General features: G+C 37.2%; 2 protein-coding genes across 6 annotated transcripts in view; both read right to left on the bottom strand.

The window, feature by feature from the left end:
- The window catches only part of ppp1r13ba (protein phosphatase 1, regulatory subunit 13Ba), a 58,596-nt gene extending 38,816 nt beyond the window's left edge, over positions 1-19,780 (bottom strand). For 2 of the 5 annotated variants that reach the window (XM_051723065.1, XM_051723069.1), the window contains exons 1-3: positions 9,432-9,659; positions 5,830-5,977; positions 1,582-1,701 (exon numbers count right to left, since the gene is read on the bottom strand). In XM_051723065.1, the coding sequence (XP_051579025.1) occupies positions 1,582-1,701; positions 5,830-5,977; positions 9,432-9,563 (400 nt within the window). In that variant the 5' untranslated portion in view covers positions 9,564-9,659. Of the gene's footprint in view, positions 1-1,581; positions 1,702-5,829; positions 5,978-6,411; positions 6,431-9,019; positions 9,356-9,431; positions 9,660-19,589 lie in introns of those variants that run through there. The other 3 variants (XM_051723066.1, XM_051723067.1, XM_051723068.1) reach the window with 3 other exon arrangements.
- Positions 19,781-20,656: 876 nt separating this feature from the next.
- The window catches only part of ptp4a2a (protein tyrosine phosphatase 4A2a), a 6,463-nt gene continuing 4,453 nt past the window's right edge, over positions 20,657-22,666 (bottom strand). The window contains exons 6-7 of the mRNA XM_051723099.1: positions 22,537-22,611; positions 20,657-21,431 (exon numbers count right to left, since the gene is read on the bottom strand). Of these exons, the coding sequence (XP_051579059.1) occupies positions 21,320-21,431; positions 22,537-22,611 (187 nt within the window). The 3' untranslated portion in view covers positions 20,657-21,319. The remainder of the gene's footprint in view (positions 21,432-22,536; positions 22,612-22,666) is intronic.

Genomic DNA, 22,666 nt, shown 5'->3' with positions numbered 1-22,666 from the left:
AATTACTGCTTCTTGCCAGGATGAAGGAAAGTTTCCTGTTCTCCAGATAGTATTACAAATTTCCAGGAGGAGCAGTAGTACTGTATAGGGCAGATGCTTCAAAAACTCATAAATGAATTTTGTCTGGTCCAACAGCTGTATTATGAGCACGTATTAAAGCTCTCGAAAGCTCCTCCATTGTGAAAGGCTGATTAAATGATTCCATATTGTTTGATGAGAAATCAAAGGGTTTCTGTTCTTGTTGTATTCTTATTGTTTTGATATTATGTCGACAGTTTTCTAGTGAAGAGATCTTTTCAAAAGACTAGTTTATTTGCCATTTCCTGTTTTGTAGTTAATAGAGTGCCTTGATGTTTAATATGTTGAATTTGTGGTCCACCTCCCCCGTTTTTCATCTTTCGAATCATATCCCAGATCTTTTTGGTTGGTATATCTGATGTAAGACTAGCTTAGTCTTTTTGTCCTCCCGCTCTGTCTTTTTGTCTCATTAATGATTCTGCGTGCTTGTGCCCGACACGTTTTTAATCTTGCAAGATTCTCTGTTGTTGGATTTTTGTTGAAAAGTCTCTCTGCTTTTTTCCAGGTTTTAATAACCTTTTTACAGTTGTCACTGAACCATGGGTTAGACTTACAGTGTGGCTTTGATGATGTCTTAGGAATAGATTCATTTGCTATTTCAATTAGAGTGTCAGTAAAGCTTTTTGCCAGGTCTTGGTTATTTTTATACTGTTATAACACATGGTTTGAAAAACGTACAAACTGGCTTTTTTGAGTTGCCATCTTGGGGTTCTTTGTCTAGTCTTGTAGAGGTGAGTATCAGAGGGAAGTGGTCACTTCCACATAGGTCATCCCAGGTTTTCCACAAGAAGTCAAGCAATAACTCAGGCTTGCATATTGTCAAGTCAATGACAGAATATGTTCCATGTCCCGGGTGTAAGTATTTGAACCATCATTGAAGACGCACAGAGCATTATTACTAATAAAGTCTTCAACACTTTTGGCAACGAAGTTGTAAAATTGTCTATAACTTCACGCAGTAAAGGTTAGTAAGTGATTTTATCACACTAAAATCATGTTAACATGCATACGGTTAACATCTTGTGGCTATACTTTTGAAACAGTGAGTATTTTAACATTTATGGATTGGCTCCATTCATTGTAAGTGCCTCATTTTAACCCAGATTATAATGTTGTGCGACAAGGTTCCAGTGACACTCAATTTGTCTGTCAACACAGACGTGAAAATTCTGCACAACATGATGCAATTACAGACAATTAGAACATATCTGATGTTTAATATACTATGTGGAGAGGATTTTCATCCAATGGGATTTTACAGTGGACGTGGCTTCCCAGTGCAATAGAAACCAAGTGACTTGTGTTAGAAATTAAGTTTTAAATTAAGGAGCAATATTTGCTCCCTGAATTCTATTTTTTTTTTTTACCTTTATGAGGGCATATTTATTCTAATTTATTCAATTTTTGCCACTGAGTCCACCTAAATTTCTGACCCTGCAAGTGACCAACAAAACATCCTGTAGTTTTGTCATGTTCACACTGTGTTATGGCATTGTTACCCACCTTGACTAATGTTTGTGATTGGCAACTCCTCGTGACGCAAGAAGAACTTTACTTCCTGATGCCTCTGACCCCATTTCTGTAGGTGTTCAAACATCAGCTGATCAAAAGGGATGGCTCTCTCTGTAAATAAGAACATAGACACCTTTTGTCTCAACCCTGCTGAAAAGCATATTATGCATTTTGGATGCTGATCTACAGCATGTGATGCTAGTGTGCTGGTGTCCCCACAGGCTTCTTAACTAGCTTAAACAGCATGATTTCAAGCTGAGAGATCAGACTGGTTAACCAGCATTTTCTGCAGGCTGGTCACCAGCTAAACCAGCAATAACCAGCCTAAACTAGCATGGAAATTCGTGCTGGTCTAAGCTGGTCTTTTAGGCTGAAAACCTTTATTCTTAACATAGCACAGAGGAACTCAACATCAAAATGAATTTACAAAACTGGAACAATTTTAATCTAGTCAATATAGTATAGATATGAAATCAAAACATAGTTAAAAAGAGAAACATGCTCTGTAGTGGACAAGAGCCCTGTGGCAAAACATAGGTCGGTGTATCCTTCCTAAAAGCTATAGTTACTGTCTTTCCCAGTGCGGTCCATGTGCCATGTATAGGGCATTCAAATAACAGGCTCACAGGAGCAGTGTAAACAAACCCACAGTCCCTGAGACATCCTGACCCATATACTACCACCCACTGTCTAGGACAAACTCTGACAAGGGCGTCATTGTTATGTGATGCGTTGCTTTCGCTGTGGGATCTGGTCCATGAAGGTTTCCATTAAGTTGGCAGTGCAAAAAAGGCTAAGAAATTCATCTGTATCTGTCACCCATACTGAGTAGAAAATGTACATGTAGCATATGTCTACATAAACAGTGGTGACTCATGAGACTTGACCAGGATGTACTGAATAATTTTACAGTAGTATGTAATATTATGGTTAATTCCCAGTCTCAGCCTCAAACAGCAAGCCCAAGGACCTCCCATGAATTGTTCACAGACCGTCTGGGGCATGTTGCACACAAAACTTTTCTAAAATCGCTCCAATCTGTATGCCTGTCAGAATGTCCAACAGGAAACAAAGCTATTATTCTGCTACAAATGAGCATTTCATAGGAAGAACTAGTGACAGGACTTGAAAAAGTTTATCAAATCAAAAATATTGTTTTGTTTGAGACAAATGTACCTGTCCCAATACTGTGTTCAAACTAAATGTAAAGCAAAAAAACGACAAGAGTCTTTTTCCTTTTAACGATAACTTATAAAACTTTAAATACAGACCTTCTCTGAGCTCTGAGGTTGTTAATCGAACACTGTAAACACTAAAGTTGTCATTACTGGAAATATGAAGTTGTCTTAATTAAGGATTACATGAAATGTCAGATTTTGGGCTCAAAACTCAAATATTGAAGTTCATTGAACTTATCTTAAAAAAATCCATGGACATCCATGGATTTTAAGTGTTATTAACTAAAAATTTTGAGTACAAAATTAAGGCTATGGGGAATACCCATAATGCTTTGCGCTTGAATTATTTAATTATGCTTCTTTGGTCAAAGGAAAGTTATGGGGGTGTTTAAATAGTTTTAATTAAAAATGTCTTTTAGCTCTTTTGTAGTAATATTTATGTTGTTTAGTTGCAAATAATTGTTTCATGTGATGTCAAGTTTGCTCATGTTGGACCCTGTTGACTCTAATTCTCTTTGTGAATGTGCAGTTGAAGTGCAGGTATATATGCATTTCTTTTGACAATTAAATTTATTTAATGACTAACCTAGAATCAGTTATGATATTTATTTGAGCTGTGCTATTGTTTGATCTAAAATGGAATCAATTCAGTTAAAATTATTAACAACAGTAGAAACAACAATATTTAAACAGCACATTTCAGTTAAGTCTACTTGCATATAGTTACCTTAACCTAAATAGTTAAGTTCATTCTATAGACCATTTCAAGAATGTAAACAAAAACAAAGGAATTAGAACGGTCCAGATGTATTTACGTGTCCTTTCAACAAAGTCTCATTTTCAAGGTAAGTCAGTCCACTCGGTGGCCATTTTTGGAATGCTCATGGGCAGTTTTGGCAGCTATTTTTCTATGTAAACAAGCGCATTAAGGTAAAGCTCCTATCTACGGTTGGTCAAGATTACGATAAAAGAACATATTTCAAATAAGTAGTAAAATCTGACAACACTGTGCAGCTTCACTCGAGCGGTCCGGCTTCCCTGAGCCTAGGCACTTGAGGTGAATAGTGGCCCTGCATACTGGCGATTTCTGTATCTAAAAGGTGACTGGCTATTTTATCTATAAGGCAGGTTGACCGTTGGCTGCTGTTGGGCGTTATAATTTCTCCCATTCATTTTAATAGGATGGGCCGACACTGCTAAATAGTCTCTAGGTGCGTCCCAAACTGCACACTTCTGCACTATTCTATGCCATTTTGTAGTGTAAGTAGTGTGAGTAGAACATTTACACTGAAAATGCAACAAAAAGAAGTGTACTTTAAGTACCTGGATGATGCACTTTTTCAACCGTCAAAACGGAGTGTGGAATGTTGGACACTTCTTGCACTCAAAACACACGGCTTGCCGTAGATAGCGGAAGGGACGGAGTTACCTGGCTGCGCTGCTGATCTGACAAAATAGTTGTAAATATTGAAGAATGTAGCAACTTGTGAAACTTCAGTGGATACAGCACCTTAAAAATGTGAGTTGAATGCTTTACCATCACCCCAAGCTGTGTGAATATGTACGTTGTTTGAGATACAAACTGAGGTTGGCTAACGCGCTAAAGCTAGCGGCAACACATCAGATGTTTAAAAAAGGTCAATTCCAGCTGTTAAACGCTGAACTCTTCCATGTAGTAAAAAAAAAAAACGTTAAGTGTTCCATTTGGGACGATAATACACTTTGAAAATTCATACACTACATGGCTGAGTGCATTGTATATTTTATAAGTGCATAGTGTATAGTGTGTCGTTTGGGACACAGCTTCTCTTTTGACAAGCAGGAAATGTTCATGGAACAATGACGTCACTTGACATCACCAACAAACAGTCCTTGAAGTGGTCTATATGAACACCAAGTTAATGGAAACTAATTAAGTTTTGGAGACGCCATTACTCAATTCAGTTGAGGGAATGAGTTTACCCAATCAAATGAGTAGTCAACTTATAAGGGTTTTCCGTGAAGGTATAGGCCTTATTCACAGCAGCACCATCTTTGATTTTTGATGGGAATGATAATGAGGCTCTTCAATGGGTTGTAATGTTGTTTAAAGTGTTTTTGGATCATTCTGCAGACAAAATTTTGAAAAAACATCCTCTCAAGAACAGTCAGTAGACAAAAAAACTCCAGACAACATAAGCTGTGGAAAATCAGATGAGATCTAGAAGCTTTTTACAGCTTTATACCGTGCGTGCCATTGAAGGGAAGACGTAAGTTTATCCCTCACAGACTCGTTGTCATTTCCATTAAAAATCAAAGATGGCACTACCATGAATAATGTATATATGCTTCTGTTGAAGCCATCAGTCTCCGTTATTTCAATTTCATTTAAAAAAAATCATGTTTAATAGCAGAATTCTTAGTGAAGAACTACAATGACCCATATGATCCAAATCATGTTTAAACTCAAATCAGTATTATTTCATTTCCATTTATGTATTTTTTTGGCAAGTAGCATGTAATAAGCAAAAATCAGAGAATCACAGCAAACAAACCTACTTCCATGACGCACTGCAAATGACACAATCGAGTCGTTCTCCCTACACTCTCAAACTGCTTATATATTTGTATATGTCTGAATATTTTGCAATAAAATTAAAGATATTGCTTCTATACTTATAATCAACAACTTTAATTCAATAGTTATGTTATAGTTATATTTTCCCATTGTTTTACATAGATTTCATCATTTGCAATGCTTCATGGGATTGTAGTTCAGTGCACAGTCTTTGACTTTTTGTCAGATTTAAAAAAAGAAATAAAAGTTTTGCTTCAAATCAAAGTTTGTAATGTTGTGATTCACCTCAGAGCTGGTTGGTTTGGTTCATGGCATAAAAATATTTTATGAAGGATTTTGTGAAACCCCAATGAAAAAAAATAATGGGAAAAAAGTTGGCGGTTCTTGGCCAGAATAAAGGGTAAAGTGGACTAGATAAAGTATGTGGTTTTTCAAAGCCTAATTATACAGTATGATGAAGAGTGTTGGTTTTTATGTGCTATAATAACTAGGGCTGTTATTTACCTTTGCCTCTCCACGATTCAGCAAGGTGACAGCTGCTCTCTCCAGCTTCCTTACAGAATTCCACCACATCCTTACAAATCGTCTCTGGAGTGATGGGCACCTCTGTCAGCAGCTGTTGATTATCACTTAGGAATACGGTCAGAATCATCTGGAAAGAGTAAAGAAGAATATCTTCCTTTGAGCTAACTTGCAGTCTTTCATTTTTGACTATGTGGGCTTTGTCTATAATTTTTTTTTTGCCCTGTCATAATTCTTCAACTGTTTATGTTCATTTTCCCAGTGGTCTGCCCCACAACCGCCTGGTCAAACAAGTAACAGTCCCAAGGATGGATGAGAGCAACATCAAAGACTTCAGAATTTGGGCTTAAATCAGGGGAAGTACATGTCTATGTTACACACTGCCAAGAAAAAGCAATCATCATGCCTGATTTATTATCTCCCACGTACCAAAGCACATCGACTAGGTCTTTTAATGCAACACAAATACATATAAAAATGAAATAACGTTTTTTGTGCATTAATAGTGCAGTCTGTGTCATACCCAGACAAAAATCTTAAAATTTCACGAGTTATTAAACTCACCCACAAAATGAGACTTTAAAGATCCTCCATTGTGGTTTCTATCAAAGAGGCTGAAACTTACAGTCTGGCAAACTATATCAGGAATTGGACAAAAATCTTTTAAGAAATGTTGATGGCATTCATTGAGAACCAAAAAAAGACAAGGATTTAAAAAATATGTATATATATTATCATATCTGGCATTTTAATGAAGAAGATAAGATTTGTGAGTGGTACTTGCCTGTGCAAAATTGCTGCCACCATGTTAGAGTGTTGCTATACAGGTTAGGGTTAGGGATAGAATAGAGTTAGATTTATTTGCACCCCTAATTAAATACTAACAGAGGCAGTAGCGGTTCTAGCTTGTATGGCGCCCTGGGCGAAACCCGCTTCAACACGCCCCCAAAAGTTGTTAACTGAGATCGAACCTCTCTTAACTCCCCGACCTTCACTGTGACCAAAATGGGGAAAGTAGTACAAAAAGGGAAATCGAACTCGGGTCGTTCACATGGAAAAAGCACATCCACACCATCTTAACATCCTACGCCATTGCAACAACACTTGAGGGTGCAATTTGTCTTTAATTTAATTGTTTCCAGCAGACTTTGAGTGCAAACAGCCATGCTGTGGCATGTGCTATTTACAACTAGTGAAAATAGTCACACCGTTTTTTTATATATGTGGTTGTTTACTGGCCCAAGTCAAAAGAAACCACCCTCAAGTCCCTAAATCTAGTTCGGGTCCCTTCTTCAATGATTTACATGCACTTAAAAAAACGGTTTATTCCAAGGTTTTTGCAGAAAGCAGCATTCTGAAACATCATGTAAACAAGAATGCAGATTTCCTTACACCGTTTAAGGGATTAAGAGAAAGCGGTCTGACACATCTAGGTTTCTCCAGGAGAAAGCTGCTTATGAGGCCATGTAAACACATAAGCGGCATTCGAACAGGTTTTTGAGAAGTGCACGTGTGCGGAATAGACCAAATAACAAACGTCATAGGATGCAGCCTCAGAACAAATCAACAAAACATTTCTGGGAGTACAGTGGGGAAAGCACATACACTATAAATTACACCCATTTATAAACACCACTGTAAAATATCGATTGTCCCTCACGTTCGGGTATATACGCTGGTACACTGAGGGAATCCCGGCTAAGGAAACAAACACAGCCACAACTCTGGAATATCTTGAAATAAAGCAAAGCAACAGAGAATAAAATAGTGAAGTCTCCCTCGGATATCATGTTTGTTATTTACACAAGCATCGCGGGGAAATTCCATTGCTGTTGAGAAAGCTGCTTACTGACCGAGCCACATGTATACGGCAGAAAAGTGTACGCCGCTTATAGTGCATGTAAACAGGGATGCTGCTTTCTCGCAATATGCCGCTTTCTCTGAATAACCCGCTTTCTGGTGTCCATGTAAACGTATTCAATGTAAATCAAAGAAATTTTTGATCAGTCTGAAATTCTGCTCCTTAAACTACAAGATTTGAGGTATCATTCATGTCTATAGCACAAACTTTAATAAAAGACAGAATAATAATAATAAAAGACAATAATAATTTGAAGAAAATAAATCTGTCATTTTGGATACACTTTGCTTAGTGTCTGCAGGACAGTAAGAATGATTCTAATAAATCTTTGTAGGTATACCAGGTATTTGGGAAATGTGTGTATTTTATTTTGCCAGTCACTAATACGTGTAAACACACTGATGTATCTTCCAGTCCTGCCTCGCCACTTCACTTAAAAATGTAAATACATCTGATGAATCCGTCTAAATTTAATTCCCACCCTGGAGCAGGAATGGACTACTTCTACAGTGTAACACAATCTCTCCAAACAACCGAGTGCCAGATTGAAAGGGAAATTCTGTAAAGTTTGGATTACAGGGCAGAGCTATAATAATCTGATTAGGAGGGGGTGCAAACATGCGAGCGTGTGGCCACAGAGAGCTAAGAATACTGTTTCCCTGACTGAAGGCAAACAAATCAGAGAGGGAAATGTTGCTGTGATCTGTGAAGACAGAAGATAATCCCGATTTGGAGAGCCACCTGGAATTTCATTGTCACAAGGTTTCAAATTAAAATAGCCGTAAAATAAAATACAAAAAAAATGCCAAATCATGCTAAGAATTTATCTGAACAATGTAATGACTGGACTCCAGCCATGACCAAAAGAAAAAAAATGTAAAGCAAATAAATTCAATAATAACACTTTACAATAAGTTATATTTGTTTACATTAGTAAATGCATTACATATTATGAACTAACAATGAACACTAATTATTTACAGCATTTAAGAATTTTCGTTAACAAATACAATTGTTAATTTTAGTTAAAATTAATGCATTAACTAATTTTATTGTATACAACTTTTAATTTGAAAAATGTATTAGTATTTGTTGAAATTAACCAAGATTAATAAGTTATGTAAAAGTATTGTTCATTGTTAGTTCATGTTAACTAATGTAATTAACTAATGTTAACGAATACAATCTTATTGTAAAGTGTTACCAATTAAATAAAAATACAAAAAAGAATATAACTTTTTTTTTTAAAGGAATGTTCCGGGTGAAATAAAACATTTCTATCAACATCATCTAAAGCATGTTGTGACTTACCACAGATAATACTTGTTCTTCAGTGTTTGAGTTGAATTTATTTTTAGTGATTATTAAGCAGCTGTACCATAACTTTTCCTAAATCTCACATGGTGCAAGAAACAAACAACTATCCTATTCCAGCATGCCTTGAACACACGTGTGAAATAGTAACCATTGATTTATCAGCATATCCGCTATACATTCCATTCCCTCCAACTATAGCAAAACTTCATTCAACACTACTTCCATCTTTAAACACTTCACACACACACACGTACTTCAGCTAACAAAGTAATAGACATCAATCTTCAGAAATCTCTTCTAGCCATGTGCCAGACATGTCCCGCTATTTTAAGCTGAACACAAGTGTCTAAACTTCTATACTCAGCGTCCCCTTTCTTGCTTGCTTTTAAGCCTTCCAGCTTTTCACCTTTGTCGCCCTGTGTGACGCCTTCGATTTCCCCTCCTCTTTCCCCTGCGTCCGTGCTCTCTTCTGCAGCCAGGGCCTGCCCTTGGAGGCACTGACCAGGCTGCTTAACACCATGTTGATGAACCTCCTCATGGAGCTTTGAGCCGGCAGCCCAGGTTCTGGGAAGCTGCCTGCTGCCACTGAGCTTTACTCTGTCTGTCTCTGGGTGCCTGACTGTCTGTCAGAATGTGTGTGAGAGTACATACTGGAGTAAGATTGGTTGGGGAAGGGGAGGGCGGCGGGTGGCGGGCGAGGGTGGGCAGGCTCTTTCTCCCCAAACTGCATTCCCCCCAGGAACAACGGAAGTGCCAGGGTGAGATAAGAGGTATCTGAGGACAACAGACAGACCGTTCAGTGACAGGTCTCTGATAGAGCAAATCCAACTCAAGGCTCTCGCACGTGTGGCAGACGTAACAGCTGCTGATATATACAGGAAAAATGAATTGCAAAAGGAAGTCATTCCACTTATGTTATCGAACAAAGAAGTGCGCCAAAGGAACAGATAAACAGAGTGCTCTTGATGTATATACACTGACTCTATAATTTGAACAGATAAGTCTGTCAAGACAAACATTAATGTTGGCTTGTCAAAGCCTTGCCTAAAAAAGTTTAACCTAAAAGTTAGATGGTTATACCATATATGAGGCAGCATAACCTCACATCGTTGCTAGGATACCAGCAACTGATTCACGCCGTCTGGTGTCCACTAAAGGTAACACGTCTGCTTCATTCATCTATTCCAACCAATCCAAAATGGTCTAATAAACTAGAACAAAATCAAGAGAGTTTTGGTGATAACCAAGTGTATATTTCATAACTACAATACTAATTTCTCGCTAGAAATCAAAAGTTGGAAAAAGTGGTAAAAAAAAAAACTTACATTATACACAAATTGGCTATCAACCACCTCTTCGGCCACCTTTTGTTTTCTTCAGCTCAATCGCTGTGGATCTGTGCGCACAGGATTGTGGGATTTCATAGGCAGCGAAGGATACATCTATGTTGCCTTCAAAAATTGATCAGATGAAGGTATCTCAGTAGACAGGATGAGACCACTGATATACATATAGAACTGGATTGCTCATGACGTCATATCTGTGAAGCCACTGCACCACCATATTGCTATGCCCAAACATTCCAATGTGCCTATTGACTTAGGAAATCATCTAATTTCAGCGAGTAAACATTAGTCATTCAATCACCTATTTTATATCTGAAATCGGCATGTACATCACTAGAATGCAAACATCCCATGCATGTAATTATTTATTTATTTAAAGTTGGGAATTTTTCGTGTTTCTTTTTTTTTTTTTTTTTGCTGCCCAATTTGGAATGCCCAATTTTCAATGCACTCTAAGTCCTCGTGGTGGTGTAGTGACTCGCCTCAATCCGGGTGGCACAGGACGAATCTCAGTTGCCTCCGCGTCTGAGGCTGTCAATCCACGCATCTTATCACATGGCTTGTTGAGCGCGTTACCATGGAGACACAGCACATGTGGAGGCCCACACTATTCTCCGTGGCATCCATGCACAACTCACCACACGCCCCACCGAGAGCAAGAACCACATCACAGCGGCCACGAGGAGGTTACCCCATGTGACTCTACCCTCCCGAGCAACCGGGCCAATTTGGTTGCTTACGAGACCTGGCTGGAGTCACACAGAACTTAATTTTTTTAAGTAACGGTAACTAGTTACAAGAAAACTTAAATCGTCTGTCATTTAAAGTTTAATTGTTTTTATTTAATCATCTAAATTTAGTTATTGCACATCTTATACTGTATAAGGGATTACTATTTTTTTGGTTGCTTAGGAAACCTGGCTGGAGTCACTCAGCACACCCTGGATTTGAAATCACGACTCCAGGGGTGGTAGTCAGCGTCAATACTCGCTGAGCTACCCAGGCCCCCTTTTTCCTGTTTCTTGAAAGCCCGAGCGAGTTATGTATATATACAGTATATCAAAAAGTATTCACCTCTAACAAAATTCATCAGCGAACAGATCAGCTGAATGTAAACAAGTTCACTGAAACTGAGGTAAGATACAAACAGACATTTTCAGACTTATTTATTGTGATCATCGAAGTGTTTGTTCAGAGTTACTTGTTTTATGTTTTTAACAAAAAGTGCCTCATTCTCGCGGTCACTTGAATAAGAGTACGCGCTCTCTCTCCCTCTATCACACGCACAGCTGGCGTGCAGAGAGGGAGACACGCAAAGCAAAGTTAGTTCTAATTAAACTGATATGCTAGATTTAAATGGCAAACGAACATGCATTTAAGGTGATTTAGAAATCCCGTTCTGACTTTTTTAAAGTCCCTTTTGGGGGTAAGGATGTGTTGTCACCCTAAACAAGCAGATATTACAGCTTTTCCTACTTACACTACAACTTGTGGACAGTTTTCCCACTTCCTTTGGTGATTGTTGTGCTGCACTGATAGACTGATAGACTGATAGACTGACCACCAGGGCAGCACATCTTATCACGTGGCTTGTTGAGCGCGTTGCCACGGAGACATAGCGCGTGTGGAGGCTTCACGCCATCCACCGCTGCATCCAGTTGGAGTTTGAATGGTCAAAACGATTGAACATTCCATCACTGTAAGTCTATACGGTTTTTTGAATATTTAATCGTCCTTTGTGCAAACCCTGTAAGTCTGATCAGTTAGAAAAGATATAGTGCACTAAGTCAAGAAAAAGTCTGAAGGTGAAGGTCTATGCCAAGTTTGGTGGTTTGGTCTTGGTTTAGGGATTGAGTTGCTAGGTGGTTGCTTACTGGCCCAAGTCAAAAGTCTCCACCTCCATGTCTCTGTGATATTCTGGTCTCTAGATATGACTTGGGTTCTTCTAATTTAAAGGCATAGTTCACCCCAAAATGAAAATTCTCTCATCATTTACTCACCCTCATGCCATCCAAGATGTGCATGACTTTCTTGTGGCGAACACAAACGAAGACTTTTAGATGAATATCTCTGCTCTGTTGGTCCTTTCAATGCAAGTGAATGGTGACCAGACCTTTGAAGCTCAAAAAAAACAAAAACAAAAATCACACAAAGGTCACATAAAAGTAATCCATACAACTCCAGTGGTTTGATATTTGTCTTCTGAAGCTAAATAAGTGTGGGTAAGAAACAGATCAATATTTCAGTAATTTTTTACCATAAATATGTAAAAATCTGTAAATACCAAAAATTTGAAAGTGGAGATTTTTACTTAAAGAAAATGGACTTAAATATTGATCTGTTTCTCACCCACACCTATCATACAGCTTCTAAAGATATGGATTTAACCACTGGAGTCTTATCGATTACTTTTATGCTGCCTTTGTGATTTTTGGAGCTTCAAAAGTTCTGGAATGGTGATTCAATTGCATTGTAATGACCAACAGAGCAGAGATATTCTTCTAAAAACCTTCATGTGTGTTCTGCAGAAAAAAGAAAGTAATACACATCCGGGATGGTATGAGGGTGAGAAAATTAGATAATTTTCATTTTTGGGTGAACTATCCCTTTAAGTCTATTTGATTTTTTTTTTGTTTTTTTTTTTGCCAATTTTATCATCTGCCAGGCAAACATTGCAAGTCTGATCGCTTAGAAAAGTAAGCTTCTAAAAAAACCTGAAGTATAACCAATGCCTTAGCATGCATCACTGATGACTAACAATAAAACCTTATCAATTCTGATTTGATTAGGCATTCTTATCCTTTCACGATTGTGCAGTGTGTACCCTGTACGTCAAAAACAAAGCTCTTCTGATTCCAAAGAAGGAAGTAAAGTCGCAGCACCTGATGCTTTGTCAATAATAATTCTCAGGACACAGGCAGGCCTTGTCACAGTAGGTCTCGAGCAGTCCTGATAAATAGAGCTCTGGCTAGAGATACTTCTGTCTGGGTATAGCTGCCCAGTTTCCAGTGTAAAAACTGTTATTGCTTCCTTTAGTTTTGTATCAACAGTTCACAGTTTGAGCTGGTTCTTTGGAAAATCCTAAAAAGAAGACAATATTACATGATCAAACTAATATTCCATGCAAGTTTCAAGCCTTAGCTAAAAATTTACAAATCCTCTTTTTTGTGTGTGTGTGCTTCGGATGGAGACTTTAAAACCCCTAAAGCATTGTCTAATGGTTGACACTGTGAATGCTTGGCTGATTTACTGTAAAGGGCTGTCAATAGGGTGTCCATAGCAACGACTGCCTCCTCGGAAACATGTCAGATCCCCTCACTACACTCCTGGTCTAAGACCTGCATAAGTTAAGAGCAGTTAACAGCAGTAAACAAAGCACTCAATCTTCTTAGCATTTAATGGCCTGACAGTTTTTCGTTCTCATGGCTGACACCTGGACCCAGTGATCTTATATTTGGATTGCATGTTTAATGGAAGTTAAGGGTTGGATAGCGTGGTAAAGCAACTAAAGGGAAACTAAAAACCATCCATACTAAAACACTCATAATCAATAATCATTAGCCACAGTTCATTTTCTTTTTCCATGTAGGAAAAATCATTGGTTGGGGTTATGTGATTATGAGACTGAGATATTCTGGGACTACCTATCCATTCTGGGACAGATACAATTTTAATTTAGTTATTAACACTACAATAACCTTCCTTAAAGGTGGAATATGTAACATTTTTCATGTAATATTCGCCTTTTTTTTTTTTGCCAATGTGTGAACGGCTTGTAACGCAACTTAAAAAATGAGCCCTTCCCGGACTTCCTAGGTTGCCTATTAAAGCCTGTAGACTGATTTTCATGCAAAGGGAGTGGGTCGCTTTTGCCAGGAAAATCCAAAGGATGTGACGTTTATGCACGCTCCCGAGAGCCTTGCCTCAGACAGTAGCTTCTCTTCTGCTATTCAACAGCGCCAACAGACAGTCTGCAACACTAGGTAACGTTATCTTAGAGATGGAATCCAGCAAACGTTCAGCTCCCAGCACAACATCGACTCCTACACAAACTCAGCGTAAGCCAAAAAAAAACCATTTACCTACCGAATCCCATCTGGCTAAGCGGAAAAGTGATCGTGGTAGAGCTAAAACTAGAGTGAACTTCGGCAGGGCATTTGATTCCTGGAGGGACCTTCGTTCGGTTTTGGGGATCAAAACCGACCCTGAGTTGGCGTTTTTCTTATTGTACAGGTAAGCTTACATAACTGCAAAGCATGTGAAATATAGTGCCATAACGATTGATCTGTGTAATTTTAGCTAACTTGATCTTGCCTGCACAGTAACTGTCATAAACAATGTTAATCTGTAATTATTCAGCAAGGTAAACTACAATAATACATGAAATGAATGCTAGACAATGTTCAAGATAATGCAAAAAGACCCATTCATTAGTGTAACGTAACTTGGTTATACAGAAAATATATACATTCTATTATTATAAAACAACAGCGCGTCGATATATCAAAATGACAGTTGTGATGGAATCACATCAATACTGAATTGTGTCAACATATTTATAATGTACAGTCTATTTTATAAACAGCTACTGTCATCATCCACCAAATTTAGCTAACAACTATTGATAAAGCTAGCTAGCTAGCTAACGCCGACATGGGCTATTGTATAAATGCAGTCAATGTATCATGCAAAGAAAAATTATTACTTCAAACTACAGTCTCACATAGTCAGACCTATATCCACACTTTGTTTTAGCCCTGTTCCAGCACTGGAGAGTAAAATATAATATGCAGTCTCAAAGTGTGTAGTAAAACAATCATAACTGTGTAATTTTAATTATGCTACCTCATCTGTCAGCATGATGCCGGTGGATCACGTTGTCTCTTTGTACGTTACGTCATTGTTTTGGTCAATGCTCGCATCCCTATGGAGTGTGTGTGCGTTCATGAGCAATGCAGTTCGCTTAATAGCCACAGGTGTCATTAATAACAAGGGTTTCTGAATCTTACATACTGCACCTTTAATAATAACTGCAAACAATGTGCCTTATTCATGAAACATGAGCAGAAGAAAATTATGAATAAATATTTTTTAATGAATTCATTCTTACCTAAATTGTCTAATTTAATTGAATGCGACAATTTATGCAAGAATAGATTTACTAACAATTTATTTAAAGGAATGTTCTGGGTTCAGTACAAGTTAAATCGACAGCATTTGTGGCATAATGTCGATTACCACAGAACCTAACTTCAACTCATCCCTTGTACATTTAAAACAAAAAAAGCAAAAATCATGGTTACAGTAAGGCACTTAGAATGGAAGTGAATTGGGCCAGTCCATAAACGTTAAAATACACAAAAAGTTCCAGGGCATGCTGAGTGATTCCAGCCAGGTCTCCTAAGCAACCAAATTGGCCCGGTTGCTAGGGAGGGTAGAGTCACATGGGGTAACCTCCTCATGGTTGCTATAATGTGGTTCTCACTCTCAGTGGGGCGTGTGGTGAGTTGTGTGTGGATGCCGCGGAGAATAGTGTGAAGCTTCCACACGCGCTATGTCTCCGTGGTAACACGCTCAACAAGCCACGTGATAAGATGCGCGGGTTGATGGTCTCAGACACGGAGACAACTGAGATTCATCCTCCGCTACCCGGATTGATGTGAGTCACTACACCACCACGAGGACTTACAGCGCATTGGGAATTGGGCATTCCAAATTGGGGAGAAAATTAAAAAAAATTAAAAAATAAAATACACAAAAAGTATAGCCATGAGACCTAAACATTATACATTTTAACATGATTATAACATTATTAACATGAGTGATAACATTTCTGTTCTACGTGATTTTAGTGTGATGAAATCACTTATCGGGACTACAGGGTTTATCGACTATACATCGTCATGACAACAAAGTTGTAATATTAGATATAACTTACACTATATATATTTATACATTATATAACTTTATGCATTATATATTAGATATACATTTATGTAAGATTAGCAAGTGATTTTATTACACTAAAATCATGTTAGCACATATAATGTCTTTTGTCTTCTGGCTATATTTTTGAAACAGTGTATAATTTAATGATAAAGGACAGACCACATTAACTTCATGTAAGTGCCTTACTGTAACTGCGACTTTTGCTTTTTTAATAAAAGAGGGACGAGTCAAAAAAATTTTTGTGGGAATAACATTATGACACAAATGCTGTCGATTAAGCTTAACTTGTATTTAACACGGAATATGCCTTTAAGAATGGTTTTAAGAATTATTTATACATAAATTTGTTTTGCTCAGGTTGCATGAAAAAGGTTAATATATTACATTATTTAATGCTTTAGATCAGTAGTTCATGTTCATACAGATTTGAATATATATGGAAATATATACATCAAAGTTTAACAACATTTCTATTTAAATTTGCATTAACCAAAGATCTGGTGGTCATTATATAATGTAGTTAATAATAATTGTAAATATTAATGAAAGTTACTATAAAGTATTACTTTTTTTTTGTACCAAGATAGTAATAAACTATCTCATTTTTGTGATGTACAACATGTCAGTATGTCAGACCTGTCTTCAGTGGTCATAAATGTTTACTGCCCTTTCCTACTGATATATAAACAAACTTGGTCACAAAATAATCAAAGTAGCCATTAACACAAAGGTCCAACACAGAAGCCAGTTCCCTATGTACAGGCAATGCCATTAGGGTCACAAGTTCAATAATGAGACTCTGGGGAGATTGGAGTGACACTAGTGAAGACTAATAACTACAGAACACACTGGCTCAGCTGTATACAACTGTCTACAGCAATGTGGAGTGTATTTAAGACCGTGACCTGCCAACACTCCCTGTTCTGAGTGCAGATGAAGTTGTAATTTCACACATATTGCTGATGACAGACCAAAACACAAGTAGTGACAGTCAAAATGTTTGTATGTTTAACAGAAATCAACAGAGGCACAATTTATTAAATCTATAACCAGAAATTGACAAGGAAGGACAGATTCATGTTCTCTGAAACTAAGGAAATGAAATTTGGCTTCTCTGGAAGCTTTAATACTTGATTCTACAGGAAATAAACAGGATGCTGGGAAGTAATCAGAACAAATTTCCCTATTAACTGCCCCAGTATGCAAACAAATTTAAACTACACTAACAGGGAATAGCTGTAATAGACATATATGGGACATAGAAGTTGACAGACAGACAGATAGACAGACAAACTGATAGAATAACAGACAGACAGACAGACAGAAAACATGACAGACAGACAGAGAGACAGACAGACAGACAGATAGATAGATAGATAACATGACAGACATAGACAGACAGACATACAGATAGATAGATAACATGACAGATAGACAGACAGACAGACAGATAGAATGATAGATAGATAGATAAACATGACAGACAGACAGACAGACAGATAGACTGATAGATAGATAAACATGACAGAAAGATAGATAGATAACATGACAGACAGACAGACAGACAGACAGACAGACAGACAGGCAGGCAGGCAGGCAGACAGGCAGACAGACATATTTATCATATTTGATATTTTAGTCATCTTGTCCCAAAGGGAAAAATTACTCTTGCATTTCCCAGCCGCAGTTGTAAGATTTATAAATATTCATGAGAACAACATGCCCCAAGTAAACATAAAAACTCGAAAGACTGATCTGGATGTGTGGTTGTAATGATCAAATCTATACCCTGAATGTACTGTAAATCACTTTTGGATAAAAATGTAAAATAATCTAAAGTGATTAAGGCACACTCCTGTCACCACTTGACTAACTCATCAACTGACATTCACTACAGCGGAAGTGTGTAGTCTATTAACTGCCAGTTAACTCTAAATCCAGTCAGTCTGAATTCCATGTGACTGCCCATGCAAAGATGAAAGGTCAACTTCAGAAGAGGATGCTCCTTTTTTCACCTTTGATCTTTGACCCCATCTGTCTCCCTGCATAGTCTCTACTCTAATGTATACTAATGAGGGATATTCTCTCTGGGTCTGATCTTTTTAAAACACTGCTTCTTCTTGAAGGTTGAATACAAGTTTCTAGAAGTGTATATTCTCACATAAATTGTAACAGCATGCAGGGAAAGTTTCTGTGGAAAGTCTGGAAAATGTGCTCCGGGATTTGGGGTGTGAGGGATTTAAAAGCACTCAACCCTGAGTGTGTCAAGATTCAGGAATTCTGACAACTGACCCAACCTCTCCACAGCTCACCACACAGTGCCTTAAAATACTCCCTGCAGTCTAATGTTTCATTCATAACAGCCACATCTGCAACACTGCATCACGCTTACACAGGATACAAATGACAATACAAAAAAATATATATATATATATTATATACATATGTGTGTGTGTGTGTGTGAGAGACTGGGCTTGGAGCACACACAATAAGAATATAAGGATATTAAAAATTAAATTAGTCAGAAAAACTAGAATAAATGAAAAAATATCAGAAAACATAGAATGTAAAATATCGGAAAATGTCAAATGAATGAAAAAGTAAATCAATAGAAATGCAAGGAAAAGAAACAGCAGAATATTTACTAAATAAACCATCATTTCATTTCTAAATGTAGTAGATCAGCATTAAACTAGGTAAATGGCATTTAAATGGTAGCCTATTCAGTGGCCCCAAAAAGTATTTGTGCATTTAAGCCACAATTACAAATGTATGAATGTGCATTAGATTTCACTGAAAGTTTTTATTTATTTATTTATTTTTATTTTTTATTTTTAATGATAAAACAATCGATAAACAGGTCAAAATTAAGGTAAAAAAAAAATAAAAATGTATTTTGACATTTTCTGGTTGTAAAATGTTGTGATTAAATACACCTGAGGTTACTCTGCTAGGACACTTGTGTGAACTGTTGGTGAGATGGGTTAGTTAAAAATGAAGTTTGTACTGTGAAATATTCTAGCATTATTTGTTTACAGTTGTTACTTGCTTTGATATTCTGTTATCTAATCATTATGAAACATATTTCAGTGTCACTTAAGAATCGCATTTCTCCATTGTAATCTAACGGAAGTCTTGCAATCCAACGGAATGTAAGAAGCGAATATATATAAGTAAGTTCTGAATTAATGTTGAATGTGTGCTGTCAATCATATCTTAACAGCTCTCAGTCTGAGCAACAAAGTATCATCATACTGTTACAAACTTACCGGCATCATGATTGCAGAATGGCAAAATCAAACACGAAGACTCAAATAAAAATAAATAACAAAATAATAAGCTCTTCTTTTTAACTCCCTCGGTCCCGAAGGGTGGACAAATAATGAAATGACTAATGCCGTTATTTAACCCCTTTGCCCGTAATGAGTTTTGTCCTGTGAATCTGGTGAAAGGATGCTTCTTCTGAAGTGGGACGTTTACGTCAGAGCGGCGCTTCAATCCAGTGGCTTCGGTGTTTTAGTGCAGGTTTTAAGCAGTCCAGAATCAGACAGAGAAATTACGAAATCTACTACAACGAAGGCATAGCTCATGAATATTAAGTAGGTCGTGCTGACGTTGCTTGGTAATTGGAGCGTCCAGTCGCTTGAGGAATCGTTCACGCCAAACGTTTTTTTTTTTTTTTTTTTGCATCCATCTGCGCTGTTTTCCCAATTGTTTTTGCATTAGAGTGCCGCGTTTTTAGACCCAGCACCCCCCCAAAAAAGCGTTTTGAGACACCTGTGTTCTGTTCTATTCGTTGTGTTTCATCTTGAGTTTTTATCGAATAAACCGTTCGGGTTGAACGGCTCCTTACGTAATTAATATTCATGAGTCTTGCCTTCAACATAGTAGGATTCGTAAACACGTGTTCAGCAAACCTGCATTGCACTACTCGTGGTCAAGATAAGAAACCACCACCGATGGAAAAGTCCACTTTATTCATCGTTTAAAATTTCACTGATCATTTTCGTACTGAGGACATGTAATAGCGGTGGCGAAAGCTACAACGTGCATGTACAAACAAAAAAAATACCATAGATGTCCCGTGTTTTTGGACAATTTACCATGGTACTGGCATGTTTTTTAAAATGTTAGTACCATGGTATTCTTTTCAATACTTTGCAAATACCATGGTAATCAACCAAAAACAAACTGCAAAAAAAAAAAAAAAAAAAACAAACAAAAAAAAAATACAAATAAAAAATACAATATTTGACTAGCAAGACAAGCATATGCTCTCTACCCACATTATGGCCAAATTAGTGTAACAGAAGACCAAAATAAGACCAAAAGGCAATTATTAGATTTTTTATTTTATTTTATTTTTTTATTCAGATTTGACACATTTCAACAATCAGTTTGGAGAAGGCCAAGTGTTCTTGGATAATCTGGGATTTCATAAATTCCTCCATTGTACTGATGACCAAACTCTAGTGTCCAACAGTCCTGTGAATATGTCTTGGAATGTTTAATATCTATAGCACTAGATACAGTAGTTGTGCCTATGTAACTTTGGAGAAGCTGAAAGACTTCAAGAACTGTCCATTACAAGCACCAACACAGTGAAATTTTCATAATCAATGCAGTCTGATGAGTGTTTTGTTACTGCAGAATGTTTTGTTACACAATCCAGACAATATCAGGAACACCAAGTATTAGAGAAAGGGCATAAAACACTTACAACCGCCATCAATCATTATACCAATGTGTTTGTTACCATGAAAAACATCACTAGTGATAGACCACATTGCCTGTAAGTTTACATGATTGGCTAGATTGGATTTGGTTGTTGGGTTAAAAATAGCCATCTAGACACTAATACTGACTAACCTGTTTGTGTGCTTGGCACTGTATTACAGTAAAATCCTGGTCCAATATAATAATCAAACTAAAACTGATAATAACAACACTAGCAATAATAAATGTGTCCATTTTCAAAGGTCCTTTGATGAATGTTACTCTACTGAATGCAGCAGTTTTGACCATTGGCATCCTTGAAGCGCAGGCGCATCTTGGGTTTGTATTTTTCAAGGTACAGAAGTTGTTTGGCGTTAAAAGCCCCACGCCTTTTCCTGAAAGAAAATTGATCAACCACATCAAAAAAATATCAAGTGTCTTTTAAATATTACAATTCTTACTTACTTCCACATATCCTGAAAAGAGCAAGAGAAAAAGAAACTTAAAAGGACAGTTCAAACAAAAATAAGTACAACTATATCTTTATTTAGTCCCTCATGTTGTTTCAAACATGTATGACTTTGTTCAGTGGAACACAAATGGAGATGTTAGGCAGAATGTTAAAGGGATAGTTCACCCAAAAATGAAAATTCTCTGATTATATTTACTCACCCGCATGCCATCCCAGATGTGTATAACTTTCTTCTGCTGAACACAAATGAAGATTTTTAGAAAAATATCTCAGCTCTGTAGGTCCATACAATGTAAGTGAATGGTGACCAGACCTTTGAATCTCCAAAAATCAAATAAGTCAGCATAAAAGTAATCCATATCACTCCAGTGGTTAAATCCATGTCTTCAGAAGCGATATGATAAGGTGTGGTTTAAGAAATAGCTCAATATTGTCCACTTCTTTTTTTGGGGGGGCAATTCGCATTCTTCGTGCATGTCATCACCAACTGGTCGAGGCTGGTCAAAGGTGGAGATTTATAGAAATAAAAATGACTTAAATACTGATCTGTTTCTTACCCACACCTTTCATATCGCTTAAGACGATATGGATTTAACCACTGGAGTCGTATGGATTACTATTATGCTGCAATTATGTGATTTTTAATGATTCAAAGTTCTGGGCACCATTCACTTGCATTGTATGGACCTACAGAGCTGAGATATTCTCCAAAAATATTTGTTTGTGTTCAGCAGAAGAAGAAAGTCATACACATCTGGGATGACATGAGGGTGAGTAAATGATGAGGCAATTTTCATTTTTGGGTGAACTATCCCTTTAAGCTCAGTAACCATTCATTTTCAATGTATGGGGAAAAAAATGCAATAATCAAAGTGAATGGTGACTGAGAACCAACATCTCCTTTTATATTCCATAGAAGAAAGGAAGTCAAACAAGTGTGGAACAACATGAGGGAGCAAATAAAGACTTTTCAATTTTGGGTAAACTATCCCTTTAATTTGTAAATGGTATTGCAATGTGTGACTCACTGACGAATAAACTGGACCGCATCTTCATACATCATCCCACACTCAATTAAGGCTATGGCCACCAAAACAGGAGCTCTGTACACAAAAACAATGCAGTGTTGTTCTTGAAAACTCAAAAATATTACATGAG

The sequence above is a fragment of the Myxocyprinus asiaticus genome, chromosome 17 (assembly GCF_019703515.2).
Source record: "Myxocyprinus asiaticus isolate MX2 ecotype Aquarium Trade chromosome 17, UBuf_Myxa_2, whole genome shotgun sequence".
NCBI classification, from domain to species: Eukaryota; Metazoa; Chordata; class Actinopteri; order Cypriniformes; family Catostomidae; genus Myxocyprinus; species Myxocyprinus asiaticus.
The sequence above is the reverse complement of the archived record's forward strand: the minus strand, read 5'-3'. Positions and strand labels throughout refer to the sequence as shown.